General features: G+C 45.3%; 1 protein-coding gene across 3 annotated transcripts in view; it reads left to right on the top strand.

Annotated features, from left to right (window-relative positions):
- The window catches only part of FBXL17 (F-box and leucine rich repeat protein 17), a 351,634-nt gene that overhangs the window by 318,536 nt on the left and 12,509 nt on the right, over positions 1-20,589 (top strand). For all 3 annotated transcript variants that reach the window (XM_054986929.1, XM_054986928.1, XM_054986930.1), the window contains one exon: positions 12,606-12,748. In XM_054986929.1, the coding sequence (XP_054842904.1) occupies positions 12,606-12,748 (143 nt within the window). The remainder of the gene's footprint in view (positions 1-12,605; positions 12,749-20,589) is intronic.

Here is a 20,589-nt window from a genome sequence, read left to right as displayed (position 1 = left end):
AAAGGCAAAGTCTGAAGGGGAGGGGGGGAGGGAATGAGCACTGCGGCTGCAGTTGCTCAGAGAGAATTGCGTCCGAGGCCCGGGGGGGGGGAGACTTAATTTGAATTGTAATTTGTATTTTGCAAGGTCAACCACTCCATCAATATCATACAAAGTTTTAATTCTTTAATAATGGCAGTATGAAGGGAAAGCATTATGTGTAGTGTAGTGTTGTTATATGTTTCTGTTTTTTTTCTTTCCTTCCCTTGCCCCCCTTCTTTCCCTCTGTATTGTTAGTCAATGTAGCTAATTTAAAAAAAAAAAAGAAATCACATAAACCCTCCCTGCACACATGCAACCTAATGGGAGATAACACATAGAAAAGAGAGATTCAGTAAGCGCTATCCACTTGGGTCAGTATTCACATACGCACAATAGAATTGTGATAGAATCTCAAGGTAGAGTCTCATTGATGTGACTGCAGGGGTTTGTGTGTGTGAGAGAGAGAGAGAAAGAAAAGGAGTAGGTCAGTTATTTGAAGTCAGTATAATTTCATATTTTGTGTCCCGATACAGACTCACACTGGCAGCATGCGAGGGAAAACTCCCAAGTTGTCCGAGCAGGGCAGCACCCAGTTCCAAGGTTCAGGCACCAACTGGGCACACTCACGGCTTCAAGTCCAAAGGGGGATTCCAAAAACACATCCACAGGAACAGGCCAAGGTCAGGGACAAGAGAATCAATTCCAAACACGGCAGCAAGGTCAGTAGTGAGCGGACTCGTTGCTTCCACGCAGCCACTCCCTCTTCGGCTGCTTTTAAGCCTCACAGTGCTCAGCACCTGCCAGCTATCTCAGTCCTGCTCCTGCGAGCACTCATCATCACTAATGATGCTGGGCCGGTGCTGTGTTGCTAGCCTGGCACTGCGCCTTCTGGCTTGGAGGGCTCTTCTAGCCCTCCTCTGGCAGCGCTCCCGAGGCTCTGGTGATGAAGGGGGAGAGCTGGCCTGCACCTGGCTTTCTGTTGCCAGCCCAGGGCTGGGAAGCTGAGGAACCGATGTGCTGGGACCTGGCTGTGGACCAGTATCTGAGCCTTCAGAGCCTGCCTCCTCCTGCAGTGCCTCTGCCACTGGCTGTGGATCTGGGTCAGGTTCACCAGCTGCCTCTTCCTCAGAGGAGTCCTCTGAGTCTCTCTGCTCCACTGGGCCAGGTTGGTCCATGACATCATCCCCCTCCCCATGGGTCCCCTCCCCATCTGAGCGAGGACCCGGCTTTTGCGGATATGCCTGATGAAACCGACGGAGCAGGGCTGGGGCATGGATATTACAGGCGGGTTCCCATGACTGTTCCTCAGGTCCATACCCTTTCCAGTCAACTAGGTATTGGAGGCGTCCCCGTCGCCATCGGGAGTCCAGAATCTGTGCGACCTCATATTCCTCATGTCCCTGTACCATGACCGGTGGTGGCGGGGCTGCAGAGGGGCGTGCAGGATCTGGAGGGGAAACTGGGACTAGCAGGGAACGATGAAAGACAGGGTGGATCCGAAGTGCCGGTGGAAGTTGTAACCGGTAGGCCACTGGATTGATTTGGTCTATGATGGGGAATGGGCCTATGAACCTGGCGTCCAGTTTTCGGGATGGTCGCAGGCTCTTTAAATGCCGGGTCGAGAGCCAGACCTGATTCCCAACCTTCAGGGTCTCCCCCGGTCGCCGTTTCCGGTCAGCAGCCGCTTTATATGCTTGTTTGGCCTGCTGTAACTGTTCCTGGAGGACTTGATGGAGGGCTTGAAGCTCCTGGACGAGATCATTAGCCGATGGGACCATTGAATCGGGTGCGACTGGAGGGAAGAACCGGGGGTCGTAGCCGTAGTTGGCCATGAACGGTGTTTGGTGGGTGGAGGAGTGTACTGCGTTATTGTAAGCAAATTCTGCCAAGGGCAACAATGCCCCCCAGTTATCCTGTTGATGGTTGACATAACACCGTAAGTACTGTTCGAGCGTGGCATTCGTACGTTCGGTTTGGCCATCCGACTGTGGGTGGTATGCTGAGGAGAGGTGTACTTGGGTCCCTAGGAGGGAGTGTAGGGCACGCCAAAACCGCGAGGTGAACTGGACTCCTCTATCCGAAATCAGGTGAGCAGGCAGTCCATGGAGTCGGAAAATGTTATGCAAATATAGCTGGGCCGTTTCACGAGCAGAGGGAAGGCCTGTACAGGGAATAAAATGTGCCATCTTTGTGAGTAGATCCACTGCCACCAGGATGCTTGTGTGGCCATTAGATCTGGGGAGATCAGTGATGAAATCCATAGACAGAGCTTGCCAAGGTCCTGCAGGAGTTGGCAATGGTTGTAGCAGGCCAGGAGGTTTTCCAGGCTGGTCTTTGGCCCGTCGGCAGGTCTCACATGAAGCCACATATCGAGAGACATCAACTTGGACCCGAGGCCACCAAAACTCTCGAGTCAATAGGTGTAGGGTCTTGTGCCGCCCAAAGTGTCCAGCTGGTTTGGCATCATGCATCAGATGTAGAATTTCCGACCGTAAAGGTCCTAATGGTACATAGACCCTGCCACGGTGGGTGAGCAGCCCCATCTGCTCCGCAAAGTCAGTACGTACTGTTCCCAGGGAGTCCTGGAGTGCCTGAAGTTGCTTCATTGCAAAGGGATCTCGTTGTTGCTGTGTCTTTATCCTCTCTCTGAGAGGTGGCATGGGTTGCACCGCTGCAAAGCTATCAGGTGGCAAGATAGTAGCTAGTGGTCATTCCCCTGTCAGTGGGGCAGCGTACTCAGGCTTCCTGGAGAGGGCGTCTGCCCGCTTATTTTGCGAGCTTGGAATATAAGAAACAGTGAAATTAAATCTGGAAAAAAACAGAGACCATCGAATCTGTCTTTGATTCAGCCGCCGCGCTGTCTGTAGGTGCTCCAGATTGCGGTGATCTGTACGAACCTGAACAGGGTGACGAGCGCCCTCCAGGTGATGACGCCACACTTCAAATGCAACTTTAATAGCCAATAGCTCCCGCTCCCAGATGGTGTAATTTTGCTCGGCTGGTGTGAGCTGCCTGGAGTAGAAGGCACATGGTTGCACGCTCTTGGTAGTCATCCCTTGCTGCAATAACACTGCTCCAATAGCTGTGCTGGAGGCATCTGTCTCAACTACAAAGGGCAGGCTAGGATCTGGGTACCTCAGGAGTGGTTCAGTGGCAAAGTGGGTCTTCAAATTTTGAAAGGCCTGTTGAGCTTCTGGTGTCCAGCGAAACGGCTCTCGGGGGCGTAACAGCCTTGTCAGAGGTACTGCTAGGGAGGCAAACTCAGGAATAAATTGTCTGTAGTAGTTTGCAGATCCAAGGAAGCGTTGAACATCTTTACGATTGCGCGGTGCTTGCCAGGATAGCACGGCTTGGACTTTCTGGGGGTCCATAGCAATCCCTTGAGGGGAAATCTGGTGTCCCAGAAATTCTACAGATGTGAGGTCAAAGGCACATTTTTCAAGTTTGGCATAAAGGCCATGTTGTCGGAGCCAATGCAGAACCACACGCACATGCTTAGTATGGCTTGCTGCATCCTGAGAATAGATTAGGATGTCATCTAAATAAATTATGAGGAACTTATCAAGGAGATCTCGGAATATATCATTCATTAAACGCTGGAAGACAGCGGGCGCATTACACAAACCAAAGGGCATTACCAGGTACTCAAACTGGCCGTATCTGGTGGCAAAAGCGGTTTTCCACTCATCGCCCGGACGTATGCGCACCAGGTTGTAGGCACCACGGAGATCCAGCTTTGTATACACCTTGGCTCCCCTCAGACGCTCTAGCAGCTCTGGAATAAGGGGAAGGGGGTAACGGTCCCTGATGGTGATCTTGTTGAGTGCCCGATAATCATTACATAGCCGCAACTCCCCGCTTTTCTTTTTTACAAACAGGACAGGAGCAGAAGTGGGTGAGGTAGAAGGACGAATGAATCCCCTCTGTAGATTTTTAGTCAGGAAATCCCGGAGGGCCACAAGTTCCGGCTCCGATAGGGGATATAGCCGACCTGCTGGTAAAGGGGCTCCAGGCATCAGATTGATGGCACAATCATATGGTCGATGGGGTGGTAACTGATCAGCTCCTTTTTCCTCAAATACATCCCGGAGATCTGTGTATTTTTCTGGGAGGCCTGGCAATGCTGGGTAGGTAGCTGCCCCCAGGGCAGCTGGGTGAAGCTTATGTGGGCATGGGTCTTCAAACTGTAATTCCTGTTTAGTCCAATTGATGATTGGGTTGTGGAGTTCCAACCAAGACATCCCCAACACAATGGGAAAATGAGGCATTGTAGCTATATCAAAACAAAGGCGTTCCTGGTGACGTTGCAACTGTAGGAGCAGCGGTTCAGTTTCCTGTGTGATGGGCCCCGAACGCAGTAGTCGGCCATCAATGGTCTCCACTAAGCTGGGTGTCCTTTTAGGTTTCAAGGGGATTCGATGCTGGGTAGCGAACTGGGCGTCCATATAACACTGGGATGCACCAGAATCTATCATTGCGTACACCAAGAGCCAACGTGCATCTGGCAACTGCAGCCTTACTGGCATCAGAAGGTGTCGAGGACTGCTGGGTAGGTCTTCGGTTCCGGCAACAGGCCACCCCTCTGATGACCTGTGTTGGGATGAGGCTTGGGGTTGGTTGCTGGTGGTAGGACGGTTTTCCTTCTCTGGACAGCAACTGGCATAATGCCCCACACCTCCACAGTACAGGCAGAGATTCAGAGCAAGGCGTCTGATTTTCTCTTCTTCAGACAAGTGAGGATGAGTAGTCCTCATTCTTGGGGACCCTCCTTCCCTCTCTTGCCTACCAGGAGCCCCATCCCCCACGGGAGCAGGGAGAGACCAGCATGTTTTCTGCCGTGGCCAGGCCGCTTCCTGTGCCTGTTTCCGGTTCTCCAACCGTCCATCAATCCTCAGGCACAGTAAGATTAATGCCTGGAGAGTCACAGGCCGCTCCACCCTGGCCACCTCATCTAGTACCTCTTCAGACAACCCCTCAAGGTACTGGTCTATGAGGGCAGCTTCATTCCAGCCCAGGTCCAGAGCTATCAGCTGAAACTCTGTTGTATAGGTGGCCACTGTTCCCTTCCCCTGCTTGAGGTTCCTAATACGCCGGTTAGCCTTCTCAGCCTTCAAAGGGTTGTCAAATATCATGCTCAGGTGAGTCACAAAGTCAGCAAAGTTATTTAACAGGGGTGAGTCAGCAATCAGCAGTGGAGTAGCCCATCTGGCTGCCTGCCCCTTTAAGAGGCTCAAAATGAAGCACACCTTCGTTCTCTCATTGGGAAAGTCATGATCACGAAGTTCTATATACAATTGACATTGAGCAAGGAAAGCAGGAAATTCTTCTATGTCTCCAGCAAACTTTTCTGGCACACTCACAGGGCATTTTCCCCGTGGGGGCGTGGAGCGGGCTGTTAGTTGCTGTTGAATTGCAGCCAAAGCTTGGGTGAGCTGCGTTATCTGAGCCTGTAACACCTGGCTTTGTGTAGCCATAGCAACGGGGCCGGCAGCCTCCTCCATCTCCCAGCTGGAGGAATGTGAATTGGTGTGGGGTGGAAGCAAACTGTCCCGATACAGACTCACACTGGCAGCATGCGAGGGAAAACTCCCAAGTTGTCCGAGCAGGGCAGCACCCAGTTCCAAGGTTCAGGCACCAACTGGGCACACTCACGGCTTCAAGTCCAAAGGGGGATTCCAAAAACACATCCACAGGAACAGGCCAAGGTCAGGGACAAGAGAATCAATTCCAAACACGGCAGCAAGGTCAGTAGTGAGCGGACTCGTTGCTTCCACGCAGCCACTCCCTCTTCGGCTGCTTTTAAGCCTCACAGTGCTCAGCACCTGCCAGCTATCTCAGTCCTGCTCCTGCGAGCACTCATCATCACTAATGATGCTGGGCCGGTGCTGTGCTGCTAGCCTGGCACTGCGCCTTCTGGCTTGGAGGGCTCTTCTAGCCCTCCTCTGGCAGCGCTCCCGAGGCTCTGGTGATGAAGGGGGAGAGCTGGCCTGCACCTGGCTTTCTGTTGCCAGCCCAGGGCTGGGAAGCTGAGGAACCGATGTGCTGGGACCTGGCTGTGGATCAGTATCTGAGCCTTCAGAGCCTGCCTCCTCCTGCAGTGCCTCTGCCACTGGCTGTGGATCTGGGTCAGGTTCACCAGCTTCCTCTTCCTCAGAGGAGTCCTCTGAGTCTCTCTGCTCCACTGGGCCAGGTTGGTCCATGACATTTTGGCTTTTAGGAGCTTTTTTGCTGATAAAATCTTGTCTCTCCGCCACGACTTGCCAGCCACAGTTGATTCAGTGAATGAGCTAGAGACCCCTTGGCCATCTTTGGGGCTGATATTTGATCATTTCAGCTCACTCTCTGGGGAGGAAATTGACAGGACCCTGCAGTCGGTTAGGCCCACCACATGCCCCTTGGGCCCATGCCTATTGTGGCTGGTAAACGCCAGTGCTGAGGGGCTGCGGTCCTCGCTGGAGGCCGTTGTTAACCTATCCTTAGGCTCCGGGGGGTTTCCTGGACCATTAAAGGAAGCTGTGGTGAGGCCTCTTTTAAAGAAACCATTGCTGGACCCCACTGACCTGGTCAATTACTGCCTGGTTTCAAACCTCCCGTTTCTGGGAAAGGTGATTAAGCAGGTGGTGGTGGAACAGCTGCAGGGCTTTCTGAAGGATGTCTCAGCCCTAGACCCCTTCCAGTTCGAGTTCTGTCTGGGACGTGGGATGGAGATGTTGCTGGTCGCCCTCACAGACGATCTTCATAGACATCTGGATTGAGGCGGCTCAGCGCTGCTGATATTGAATCTGTTGTTACATTGTCTGCCCTTGTATTATATTGGTAGGTTCAGTTCTTGTGAGGGTTGCTCTATAGTTGTTGTGGATATTGGATCTGTCAGCAGCGTTTGATACAGTCAGTTACGATCTTCTGACTCACTGCCTCACCGATGTGAGGATACGAGGGACTGCCTTACAGTGGCTTGTCTCTTTTCTCCATGGTCAGGGACAGAGGGTGGTGCTTAAGGAGAAATTGTCATCCCGCCACCTTTGGTGTGCAAGGTCCCACAGGCAGCAATACTCTCCCCATTATTGTTTAACATCTATATTGCCCAGTTGGTGCGAAGTTTCGGACTTGGGTATCATCAATATGCAAATGACACCCTGTTGTACCTGATGATGGACAGCCGGCCCGGCTCAGCCCCAGATGTCCTGGAACATGCTTTTGCAGCCGTGACTGGTTGGTTGAAGCAGAGTCAGCTGAAACTGAACCCGACGAAGATGGAGATCCTGTACTTGAGCCACAGGGAATTAGGTTCAGGACTCTGGCTCCCAGCCCTCAATGGGGCACTGTTAGTGCCAGTTCCGAGGGTTAAGAACCTGGGGGTGATCTTGGACGTCTCCCTGAAAATGGAGGCACAGGTCACAGAGGTTGTCAGGTCCTCTTTTTTCCATCTGCGGCAGACCAGGCAACTTGTCCCTTACCTGTCAACCCGTGACTTAACTACAGTGATCCAAGCAACGGTCATCTCTAGGCTAGATTACTGTAACTCGCTCTACATGGGGCTGCCCTTGAGCCTGACCCGGAGATTACAGCTGGTACAAAATGCAGTGGCGCGTGTTATTACGAGAGTGCCAAATAAGGCACATATAACACCGTTCTTACGTGAGCTGCATTGGTTGCCAGTGGAGAACCAGATCAGATTCAAGGTTCTGGTATTGACCTATAAGGCCCTGTGCGGACTGGGACCAGCGTAACTACGGGATCGTCTCTCCCCATATATTCCCCAGAGGACACTCCGATCAGGGGACAAGCAACTGTTGGTGGTCCCTGGCCCCAAGGAGACCTGCCTAGCCTCGACTAGAGCCAGGGCCTTTTCGGTCCTGGCTCCCACCTGGTGGAATGCTCTGTCTGCTGAAATCAGGGCCCAGCAGGACCTACTATCTTTTCGCCAGGCCTGCAAGACAGAGTTGTTCCGCCAGGCATATGGCTGAGGCTGGAAAAAAGGGGTGTATAAATCTTAACCCTCCCTGTGAAGGCTGTCCTCCATCCTGTTTGAAATGTATTGTTTTTAATGAACATGAATTTTTAATTGTATTTTTAATATGTTGTTATCTGCCCTGAGCCTGCTCGCGGGGAGGGCGGAATACAAATTTGAAATAAATTTTGTGTCAGTCTCCTTACATATCTTCAGAATCTTCTGTCCTGAGCACAGCACTATTATTACACTGACATTGCATTGGGTTGTGTTCTCTACGTCATTCTGTTGGACTAGAACATAAATATGATATATTCATATGAGGTAACTAATATACTGCAGACATGAGAATTCATATAATAAACACAAGCACATACAGTTCCTTTATTTATGAGCAAGAGTCCCATAGCACCTATAAGACTAACAACATTGTGGTAGGGTATGAGGTAGGTGAGCTGTGGCTCACAAAAGCTCATACCTTACCACAAATTTTGTTAGTCTTATAGGTTCTACGGGACTCTTATTCTCTTCTACTGCTACAGACAGACTAACATGGCTACCCATCTTGATCTAGCTCCTTTAGTTAGTTAAACTGATGGGAAAGATAGGATAGTGATCGACCCTATAACAGTGCTATCGCAAGCAGTTACACCCTTCTAAGCCTACTGAGTTCAGTGTACCTAGAGATATATAACTCTGTTTGAGATTGTACTGCAAAGTTGCCAAGTGTGATGTAAATTCTTTATCCTGTCCAGGGCTTTTTTTCAGCCGGGACATGGTGGAACGATGTTCCGGCAGCTCCTGAAAACAATTACATGTCCCGTGGCCCTGCCTCCTGATCTCCAGACAGAGATCAGTTCCCCTGGAGAAAATGGCTGCTTGGGGGGGGTGGATTCTCTGACTATGTATCCTCTGAGGTCTGTCCCCTCCCCAATTCCCACCCTCTCCATGTTCTACCCCCCTCCCCAAATCTCCAGAAATTTCCCAACCAGCAAGAACTCTTCCTCTGGACCCAGACCTTGGCGCACATTTGGGGAAAGGGGCAAGAGGCACTTTCCTGGCCCGTTTTCAAGCCAGTCTTGGGCGCGGCTGCCCATGGGTTTGCAGCCAGTACCCTTTGGGGCGTGATTCTTGCGTGCTGCCAAAGGTGCCAGCGGAAACCCCCACTGGCTTCCCCGCCCCTTCCCACTTCAGCAGACACAGCGCAGAAGTATGCCAGGAGCTCTGAGCTGCCATCAAGTTCACTCGCTCAATGGCAGGCTGCACAAGCAGGGGGGCTTCCCTGGGTCCGCTTGGCTCAAGCTCCTCCCCCAGTATTGTGACTTTGAATGAATGAGAGAAACAGAAGCTGAAGCGCCACTGCTTGGATAGGTGCGCACCAATGGAGGCAATGGAGCCCAAAGGAATGGGCTGAGCCACACTTTCGAAGGCACACTTGTCAATGGGAAGGTCCTATGAGAAAAGAGTCCTGGTTAGGGAGTGGGGACCAGGCTGGCCTACAGCAAAAGTGCGAGAGTCACGGCCAACGGTGCCTGAAAACCACTAAGGCTGGACTCTGGAGAGCTCATCCCCGGCCTGGAGGGAGAAATGGCTGGCCTCAAAGGTGCCCCTATGGGACTCTTGTGTCCTGCCCCATCACTGCCAGCGCCCCGCTTGCCAGGAAAGTGGTCCTGGACTTTCTTCCCAGGACTTCCTTCCTCCTCCTCTGCCCAGCTTCATGTAAAGGGCAAAGCAAAACTATGAAGTCCAAGTTTGCCTTGCCTCCATTGCATGCTCTGTGGGGTGACTCAGAAATTGCCTTCCTTCCCTACTCGGTGCAGAAGTGGGGAGAGCGGGACCTCTTCTAAGATGGCACCTGCCAGCTCCAGTTCTTACATGTAGGTGCAGAAGAAAGTACTTTATTTTAAAACCGAGCAATTGTCCTGTTTAGTGATCCACAAAAGGAAAGGAGTCCTTAGTGAAGGGAGACCTGACACTTCCCTGGGCAGCATGTGTGAAGGGCCGGGTGGCATGGTTGGAGAGCAGGCTGGCCTCAGGTTTGCAGGCTGTGGATCGGCTGAGCCGGCTGGATCAGTTGAGCTGGTGTGCCCTCCCTGCTGTCTCCCCAGGAAGCAAGGGGTGGGAAGCTGGCCAGGTACAGCAGGGGCCGTGCTTGATAGCTCCGCAGCCCTAATGGCCAGGCACCAAATCGGCAGGCCCCAGCCTGGCAGGGAAGGGCTACCAGGTAAGGGTGAGCAGGCCCAAATCAATTTGAAAAAGAGTGTCCCTGAAGATGAGGAAAACCTAGGAAGAGGGCAATTTGTTGTACAGGTAATCCAAAAAAAATGCCTTTGGAAGCAAAGAAAACCTCCCAGTGGAAGCAGCCTGGTAAGATTCCAGTACAGAATGTGACTGCATGAGGAGCGCTCCCATGATTTGGACCGAGCACTCGGGGGGGGGGGTCAGCTGTGCCGCGCGCAATGATGTCACTTCCTGGAAGTGACATCATCACTCGGTCCCGGGAGCGCGCGTGCATGTGGTGACAGGGATGCCATCTCTTCCTGGGAGTTCCCTCAGGTAAGAGTTCCCCCATCTCTTTCCACAGAAAAAAGCCTTCTGTCCTATACCCAGATTCTTCCTCGTATTTTAAAATCGTGCAACAAAAATATGATGTTCAGAAAGCCCTAAGTTGATAGTAACAGGTAGTTTTCCAACTCTCCTAGTGGCAGAAAAGTAATCATTGCCTGGTAACATGTATGTTTGAATGTATTTAATTTTGTGCATTGGTTTAAGAGTCTAGATTATTTTGGTAACAACTCTGAAAATAATCTCATCAATAACTTTTGTGCAATATTGAAATCTTGCTGATGTTCATTGCAGGATTTATAGGCTACAACTGCTGCACTACATTCATTGAACAGCCTAGTTGGAAACAACAAACCAATTCCAACTTTACAAATGTTTGTAGATCTTAATCCTATGAGAAATGCCCACTCCCTCAAAAAATTACTATTGCATTACACGCCAAATTTATGAAGCTTCTGTTTTTTTAATTAATAGAAATAAAGATAAATGAGGTTTTGTATCATCTTTTCTAGAACCTGCTACTACAGCCTTTTTCTGTTTAATATCTTCAGAGTTTGTTGCTTTATGTTTTAAATGACTTTGAGCACTGAGACTTTTACCACTTCCCTAGAGGGGAATATTCCACTGTCCAGTTCATCTGTTCCAAAATGTTCTGAATATTGGGCCTACAGTTTTTATTCCTTTTCATTCTATTACATTAGTTATTTCCCACTGGCATTTCATAAACCACATCTCAATCTTCCTTGTACTAAAATCTTGTAGTTACTTGTAAAGGGCTATTGTAGCATGTTTTACAGTTCCTTGGCCAAGTTATAAATACAGTAAATAAAAGTTTATGATAAGCATAGTAAGAAGAAATGCATTACATTCTATTTAAGCAATAGCAGGGATGGCTGATCTCCATATTTTTAACCTTGGAAAAAATCTATTCCTTTTGTTTTAACTTTTTTTTAACAATGACAGAAAATTAAGCTAAAATATTTTGCCTAGGATGCCAGGGTGTCCCAGTGCCACTAGCCCAGCCAGCTAGCAGACTGGCTGGCAGTTCAGAGTGAACCCCAACCAGCTAGCTGATTGGATTCGGCTGCACTTACTCTCTGGTGTAGTAGGAGAAGTGGGGTTGTTAGAACCTGGAAGTGATTGATGACACTGTAGGAAACTTCAAATCTCTGTGGTATTTACCATAGAAATTTCAGGGATTCCTACAGTGACACTTGGAAGTGGTATCACTTCTACCTTTGGACTCAGTTTCCCCTCAAACACTTTGTGTTGCCTCATTGGTGGGCAAGTGAGCCTCAAGTTGTCCAGCTGATCTGTAGTTTGGGATGCACCCAGGCCAGCAGGCAGGGAGGTGCTGAGATTGGCCATCCAGCAGGTAAGGGGTTGCTGAAGCCGGCCCTTCTAGTGTACAGAAAGCCGTTGGGCCAGTCCTCTCTAGCAATTAAAGCAAAAGAATATTATTCTTTTTACATTTATACATTTCTTTCCACATTTATTATCTTAGACTAATCTTTAAGACACATGGGATAATATGCTCCTGTAATTAAAGTTTTTTTCAAAAACAATTGCTAGAGTATCCCCCAAAAATAGCTTTTCAGAGTCACGCTATTTTAGAGTTTTGCTCTTCTCCTTTTACAGACTGGATCCACATTAGAAAGAAACTACCTGATTGTTCAGTTAATGTTTTTGAAAATACCCTTGCACTCATTTAAACTAGTAAGAATCCATAGAATCTCATTTGAAAGAGTCCGGCGGTTTGTCTCATGATGTCCATTTTTCTAAACATGTTTATATTCAGCTAAGATTTAGGCTCAGTGTTGGCTTGGGCATTGAAACTTTACTGATGACAAAGGTTCATGTGTGAATTGAAAAGACAGTAACATGGAAATTCTGTATCGGTTAGTGAAATATAAGGTAGTGTAAAGGAAATAATTTAAATTAGCATTGAAAATAAAACATTTTGGTTCAATAATACAAGAACTTAAAAACTAACTTTTAAGTAAATAATATGCTTCATATGTTCTATATTTCATTCCTGTGCTGACTTTGTTTCTCTCATATTTTACAGCACTGATAGCCATTGGGCGATACAGTATGACAATAGAGACTGTAGATGTAGGATGGTGCAAAGAAATCACAGATCAGGGAGCCACTCAAATTGCTCTAAGTAGCAAGTCTCTCAGATATTTGGGACTGATGAGATGTGACAAGGTAAGAAGCTTTCGTATAAAATACAATGTTTTCTGTGTGTTTGTGCGTGAGAGAGAAAAACATCGATTCATTCCATATATTATTAAGGAAATCATTATCAATAAAATACAGTAAGAAATTTGTTTTCTTTATTAAGGAAAATGGCAAGTGCACATTGCTCATATGATAGCTTTGTTCCAGTCTAGGTCTCCAATAATTGAGCCAAAGATGCCGACACACTTTTTGAATAGCAGCTACTTTCCAAATTTTCTAATCTCTGTTTTTGTTGTGTCATCATTAATATAGAAGCCTGCTTTATCTTGAAACACAAAATACAACAGCAGCAAAAATGCTACAATAAAACTTTCAAAGAATCATTTTCTGCAGCGCACTACCTTTTAATTACAAATTTCCATTGTGATAATGCATGAAGCAGGAAGTTATGTATTGTTCTGAGGACAAATTTTACAGTTGGCCTTGTGTTATTATCTTGCCCATTCAGAAACACTTGAGAAATTCCTGTTTACTGTGTTCCTGGTTTATAAAAATGAATTCCAAAAATGAAACTATTATTAAGCTTCTAAGCTGAAGAGTCAGTGTTTTGTGAACTAACAGGACGTAATGGCTTAAACTTGAGTGTTTTGTAATAGCTAAGAAAAGTGTGTAGGTGTTTCCTTTGATAAATTTGGACTAAGATTATCTGCTTAAATTGTTCAGAGGGATACTTGACCCTGCAGTTTAGATTTGACCTCAAGTCACCTCATCAGTTTTACAGATATTTCTTTTGTGGGTTTAGTTAATGCTGTTTTGTACAATTGAGAAGGACTTAGTAAAAACACTATGTCTGATATATTGTCACAGGCTTTCACAGCCGGAGAACGATGGTTGTTGTGGATTTTCCGGACTGTATCGCCATGGTCTTGGCATTGTAGTTCCTTCTAGTCGGTCATAAATGCGGTTACCCTGTGGGGTTTTGAAGATTCTTTTTGTTGAGAGAAAAGTTGTGAGAAAAGGCATTGTAGGAACTACAATGCTAAGACCACGGCGATACAGCCTGGAAAATCCACAACAACCAACAATATGTCTATCCTATCTTGAACTGCTGAAGGTAATCGATGCCCTTGATGCTGAAAACAGATTTTAGTACATCATCCATTAAACCATGCATATTGTATAGTCTGTATTCCTTTAATTGCTGGCTTACATTTTCCTGACTTTTTACAAAGGGGCAGCCTGCTGTGTAGGGAGAGAACTGAGCTAGCAAGAATAAAAATCTGCGAGACAGCTGCAGTGCAAATGGGGGGAAACTGTTCCTGATTAATGGGGGAAATATCTTGGATAACTTGATGAGAATGCTGTAAAGTGTGGCATTAGGAGTACCACTGGGGGTCATTTAACTTGCTTGTTAAACCTCTTTGTGGAGGGAATGAGGAAAGTAGCCATAAAAAGAACAAATTTTTCAGAAGCACTGTCTCTGAATTTAAAATGTTTGAAATGCAGTGTTGGCAGCTCTAAAAGCGCCATCCTTCTCCCATATTCACGAAAGAGAGGTTATAGAACAAAACCACATCATTCACTTTTCTATATTCATGCAGAACTAATTTCTTTTTCCATCTACCAGCAGCCAGGGCATCATTGAAGAAAAATCTTGGCGAATAGAGACGGGTTTTCAAATGCCACTGTGACAGAAAATGTTCTTTCATACAGTGAGAGGGAACATATATGGACCAATTTATTTTTCCCCTTTTGGCTTTTTTCCAAAGTATTATATGATATTTCCATATCAGGTAACCACTGCATCTTGTGCATTTAATGACATTTCCAGAAACGCAAGCAAGAAGCCCATATAACCGAAGAAACAACAAACAATAGATTTTCAGCAGTCTCCACCAAATACATTTTGTGACATTATCTCTTTGGAATTTCTTTGATAAGCTCTTGACATAAATTTAAAATTACAAAGGAGTCAAGGGCCTTGGCCAAAAAAGATCAGAGAAACAGCAGGGCTAGGCAAAAGCAGACTGTGTTTGATTCCATCGATTGTATAACTGCCTCCAGGCTATAGATTTCACTAGTGGCTGTACTATTGATCCTCACCATGAAAATAATCAAATTAATTCATTTCTCATCAAGCTGCCATTACTGTGGTCTTTTTGATTTCCCTATGAGCTGGCTCCTAAGACAGGCAGAATGGGATCAACATATTTACTGCTTTCAGACCAAAAAAAGCATAATACGTTTGATATCATGAGGAATGATGATCTCACATCTCCTTTGAATACTTTTAGTTTTTAACATTTTAAACCCAGCAGTCTTGAACCCCAGTTCATTGCCCAGTTCAGTTAATGAGGGAATCAGCTCTCAGGTTTCCTGTCGAGAAGAGCTAGTTACAGTTGTTGGAAAAGCTAGATCCTTTAACCAAACAAATGACAGCCAGCTGATATCGCCTCTCTAATTATTTAAAAATTCACAATATTTATTAATATATTCTCCAATCATTGCAGTGAGAGCCTTACTATTGACAAATGAACTAATACTTACAGAAAATATGCATTTCATGTGCTACTCAGTATGTGTATGGGACTTGTGCATGTGCAAACTCCCTCGTTAACTTTAATGAAGGAAATTTGTGCATGAAGTTGCCCTCCTCCATTGTGGTGAATATATTTCAGAACTGTAGAGCTCTCCATGGTAGTAACAAATTAAAGAATTACTTTAATGTAAGTTGTTATGCAGCCTGTTTTAAGTAGCCATAAAATGTTTTAAGGCTTTGTGGCTGACTCTTTGCCCTGTGATTTTTCTTTATCTCAAGCTCAGTATTGGTGGGAATAGGTAGTTTCACAATTGCAGGTGTTAGGTAAAGAACAATACAAAATAATATGTTTCTTCCACTCTGAGAAAATTGCCAAGGGTAATAATTAGAAGGGAGAGCCAGGTGATTTCCATTACTATAAAAATCTGTACATAGAAAGAAACCACAAATCTTTGGGCTACTCTTACTAGCTATGCTATGTTTGAAGATACTTGAAAATATGAAATAAAAGAATCCAATCCGAAGAGAGCTGTGATTCTCGAAAGCTTATGTCTCAATAAAGTTGTTTAGTCTTAAAGGTGCGACTGGACTTTCAAGAATCCATATGAATATTTTTGTACCTCCAGGCTTTCTGTGAATTTCAGTTCAGTTTGGGGAACCTGTAGTGCATGTTTGTTTAGAGAAAGACTATTCTGGTTTTTACTTCAAGCATTTCCAAACTGTTAAACATGCTGTCTCAAAGACACACACATTTTTATTTATTTAAAAATATTATGCACTTTTCTTTTATAGAAATGCATAAATCAGTGAACAACAAAATAAAAAGTTAGTAAAATCAATCACAAAAACAGTAGGGTAAACATAAATATATGAGGAAGAAACCCATGCCAGGAAGCCTTAGTACTCCAAAAAAAATTGCCATCTATTCAGGATTAGCCAAAAGGTCTGCTAGAATAAAAAATTTTGAAGCAAACATCTAAAGCAATGAAGATATGCACCCAGGAATGCAAGTTCTATAACTGTGGCACCACGGCAGAGAAGATATATATGGTTGATCTTCTCACAAGTGTGAAACCATAATAAGCATGAGACTATCTTGAGCAAAATCCTTCTGAACACATGCACAATAGTGGGAATGTGTCTTCCATTCTGCCTTAAAAGAAGCATCCAGTCACTTCAATGTACATCACTTACCTTTTTTCTTTCATAATAAACAGGAGAGCCAGCCTTGAGCCTGTATTAGGGGAAAGGCAAACTAATTGGCCATGTATATAGGTCCAAAGAGTTATTCAAAAAAGTCCAAAGATTTTATTCAGAAACAGTAGTAGTGCCAACATCTGTTCATATGGGGACATTTATGCTAGGTAGTGCATAAGTTCCCTTCACATTATTTCATAAAGTTGGTAAATATTAGCTTAAGATAAAACAATATATCAAAAATGGCTTTCAGAAGTTTTTCCCCCTTTAAGAGTTGAAATGATGGTTTGTAATTTTTGAAGAAAAATGTAATGTCTCCTTGTATTCTCAAGTATGCAGCATTTATTTTCTTCATAAATGGCTATAATTTGTTCAAATCAAATTGCTTCATGTTTGATTCTAAGAATTTTTAAAGTATTATGTATAATATTAGGAATATCTGATTCTCTGACTCAGGGAATCATATTAGAAAACAATTTACTTCAATGCTTTCATCCACTCCAGCCCCATCCAACATGTACTTATTTTAAATTTAGATTTGCAACATTAGCTTTTTAAAAGATAGAACAAAAGTTGCTTTTCAAAGGAAATTGAGAAGCTTTCTATTAAGCTTGTATTTGAAAAATACTTGCTGAATTGCTTGAGAAGAAAATTTTAAATGACTTCTTTTCTGCTTCAAGTTTAACTAATACATTCCCATATTGTTTATCATGTCTGATATATATTCCCTACAAGTAGGACACCAAGATGTGAGCAGATAACTTGCACTTCATTTTCCTTTCATCTGTTGTGACATAGGATTGTGGACATGGATCTAACCCATGAAATGATCCATGAACTCTAGAAGTCAGCTGTGACTTGTAGTTCTTACTGCAGTTCCCAAATTAAAGATGATGTGGGGAATGAAGAAGTAGACTAGCTATGGTTGTTGTGGGTTTTCCGGGCTGTATTGCCGTGGTCTTGGCATTGTAGTTCCTGACGTTTCGCCAGCAGCTGGGGCTGGCATCTTCAGAGGTGTAGCACCAAAAGACACTGAGAGATCTCTGTCTTTTGGTGCTACACCTCTGAAGATGCCAGCCCCAGCTGCTGGCGAAACGTCAGGAACTACAATGCCAAGACCACGGCAATACAGCCCGGAAAACCCACAACAACCATCGTTCTCCGGCCGTGAAAGCCTTCGACAATACATAGACTAGCTATATTTAAGAAAGTTGATGGAAACTTTTAATTTGAGGAATAAATATGGTAATTGGATACATGTAATAAGTGAATCTTGAAGATATTGTTTTAACAATTCCAGACTTAATTGAATCAGGTATGCGATTGTTTCAAATCTTGCAGGAATTAAGTTGTATTTCTGAATATAAAGCTAATTGTTTTAAAATGGAATGGATGGGCTTAATATCAAAAAGGTGGCAGAGCAGCTTTTAAACTACCTCCAGGGAAAGTCAAAAGAAGTTGGAGATTCTCTGGTTCAGGATGACTTATTCAAAAGAGATGATGGGGTAAATGCCCACAGTAGTATTAGTAGGAACACGATAGAACTTTAGAGTGAGAATAGGACAAAGGAGGGCAATGGGCTGTGTGAGACATTAGAGTGGAAAACATGTTATATGTGTTTGTATGCCAGTGCTTAGAAGTCTCTGGGCCAAGTTGGGGAGCTGGAGTGCTTGGTGCTAAATGACAATTTAAATAAAAATGGGAGTTTCAGAAACAAGGTACAATGGAGAGATAATGAATGGGAAACTGTTATCCCAGGATATAAACTCTGTACAGAGGGAGGAACATCTTGGGGGAGGTGTTGCTATGTGTATCAAAGAGGACAGAGAGTCAACAATATAAAGTCAAACAAGCTAGAAAACATATGGGGAATAATCTCCTCCAGGGGAATCACTGTGGGTGGAGATAACAGGCCCTAAGAGTTACTTAAAGTGGGTGTGTACTATCACCCATCTGATTAAACCCTTGAGGCTGATCTTGAGGTTGAGAGGAAAATGAGGGAAGTGGCTAAAGCAGAAAATAATGAAGTACTGGGTTACTTCAATGACTCTTACATTGGACAATTATGTGCTGTAGCAATGAAGATCCTAGGCATCATCAATGACTGCATGGAACAGTCAGTCACAGAGCTGACCAGAAGGATAGTAGTCTTGAATTTGGTTTAGAGTTGGTCTTAAAACCTGGTGTAAGATGAAGATGCCTTTTAAAGTAGACATATTGTTTAAAATAGTTTCTTGCACACAGCTTACCTTCTGGCCGTTAGTGAAGAACCTTGTGTTGTGGTGGCAGCTGCTTCTGAAGCAACTTTTTAAAAATCAGCACCGCCAGTCAGGTCTCTAATGGTCAATCAGAAGGTCTTCTGAGCCCACCTATCCCCACCCATTTTCTAAATATGATGAGTATCAGAAAAGGTGTTGGCAGGCACCATGGCACCCATGGTTACCACATTGGGGACCCCTGCCCTTGATGATGATTGGAAGCTATTTTTGGAGAAGCCATTTTTGGAGAATGATTGGAGAAGAGGAGATTGAGGGGGAACATGATTGCTCTCTTTAAGTATTTGAAAGGCTGTCATTTGGAGGACGGCACAGAGCTGTTCCAGTTGGCAGCAGAGGGTAGGACCTGAAACAATGGGCTTAAATTACACAGTCAGAGTAGTTCAAAAGGGGAATCAGCTGCCTAGGGAGTTGGTGAGCTCCCCTTCACTGATAGTTTTCAAGAAGAGGCTGGATGAATATTTGTCAGAGATGCTTTAGGCTGATCCTGCACTGGGCAGGGGGTTGGACTAGATGGTCTGTATGGCCCCTTCCAACTCTATGATTCTATTTAAAACCACACTACTTGAGGTCCAGACAGAATGCATTCCCCAGATTAGGAAAAATACTACCAAGTCTAAAATCCTGCTTAACCAACCTTTTGGAGCTCTTTGAGAAAATGAACAGGCATGTTGGTAATAGTGATCTGACAGACATTGTATACTTGAATTTTTAAAAACCTTTTAACAAGTTACGTAGCCAAAGACTCATGAGTAAGCTTTGCAGTCGAAGAATGAGAAGATGAGTCCTTTTGTGGATTGAAAATTTGCTAGATGACAGGATGCAGAGAGTAGGGATAAATGGATGGTTTCTTCAACGGAGGGAGCAGTGCCATCTCTCAAATAACAGTATTTGGGACCAGTGTTACCGAATTTGTTCAAAAATTATCTGGAACTGGGGAAGAAGTGTAGTAGCCAAGTTTGCAGATTACTATCAAGTTATTCAGGGTGAAAACTAAGGTCGACTGTGGAGATCTCTAGAAGGATCTCTCCAAATTGGGTGAGTGGGCAACAGTATGGCAAATGAAGTTCAGTGTTAGTAAGTTTAAGGTGATGCACACTGGAATAAAAAAGCCCAACTTTTCAATGGGGTCTAAAATTGCAGACACTGAGAAGCAAAGTGACCTTGACGTAGTGGTGGATAGCTCAATGAACATGTCAATTCAGTGTGCAGCATCAATGAAAAAAGCAAACTCTGTGCTGGGTGTTATTATGAAAGGAACTGAAAATAAAAGTGTCAGTATTATAGTGCCCCTGTAAAGATCTATGATGTGGCCTCATTTACTGGCTGCAGTTTTGGTATCTCAAAAAGGACACTGCATAGCTGGATAAAGTATAGAAGGAGGCTCCTCCCCTTCCTGCTCACAGTAGGTTTACATTGTCTGCACAAACACAGACAATCTTCCTCTGTTAGAGGGGGATTTAAAACGGACCTTTGGACACTTACCATGAAGGGTCCTTCTCCTCTGAGGAAAGGAGGACATCTTGGGTGATTCCCACCATCCAGTCAGGGAGGCAGGAACTAACTTTCTTCCTCTTCCTGTCTAGCCTGTGGGACCACCCTCTCTTCAGTTCAGGTGACTCCACAAAGCAGTAACATTGAATTTATCATTCAGCAACTGTAAATACTGAGAGAAAAAACACCTGTTGCATTAACATGTACTTTAAATAAAGCATAACCCGGAGGAGGTATAAGAATGAGGCAGCACGGTAGAGAAGGACGGAGACCCAGGGAGGGCAAGATGTCCTCCTTTCCTCAGAGGAGAAGGACCCTTCACGGTAAGTGTCCAAAGGTCCGTTCTCCCTCTGAGGCGGAGG

The sequence above is a fragment of the Eublepharis macularius genome, chromosome 8 (assembly GCF_028583425.1).
Source record: "Eublepharis macularius isolate TG4126 chromosome 8, MPM_Emac_v1.0, whole genome shotgun sequence".
Classification (NCBI taxonomy): domain Eukaryota; kingdom Metazoa; phylum Chordata; class Lepidosauria; order Squamata; family Eublepharidae; genus Eublepharis; species Eublepharis macularius.
The sequence above is the reverse complement of the archived record's forward strand: the minus strand, read 5'-3'. Positions and strand labels throughout refer to the sequence as shown.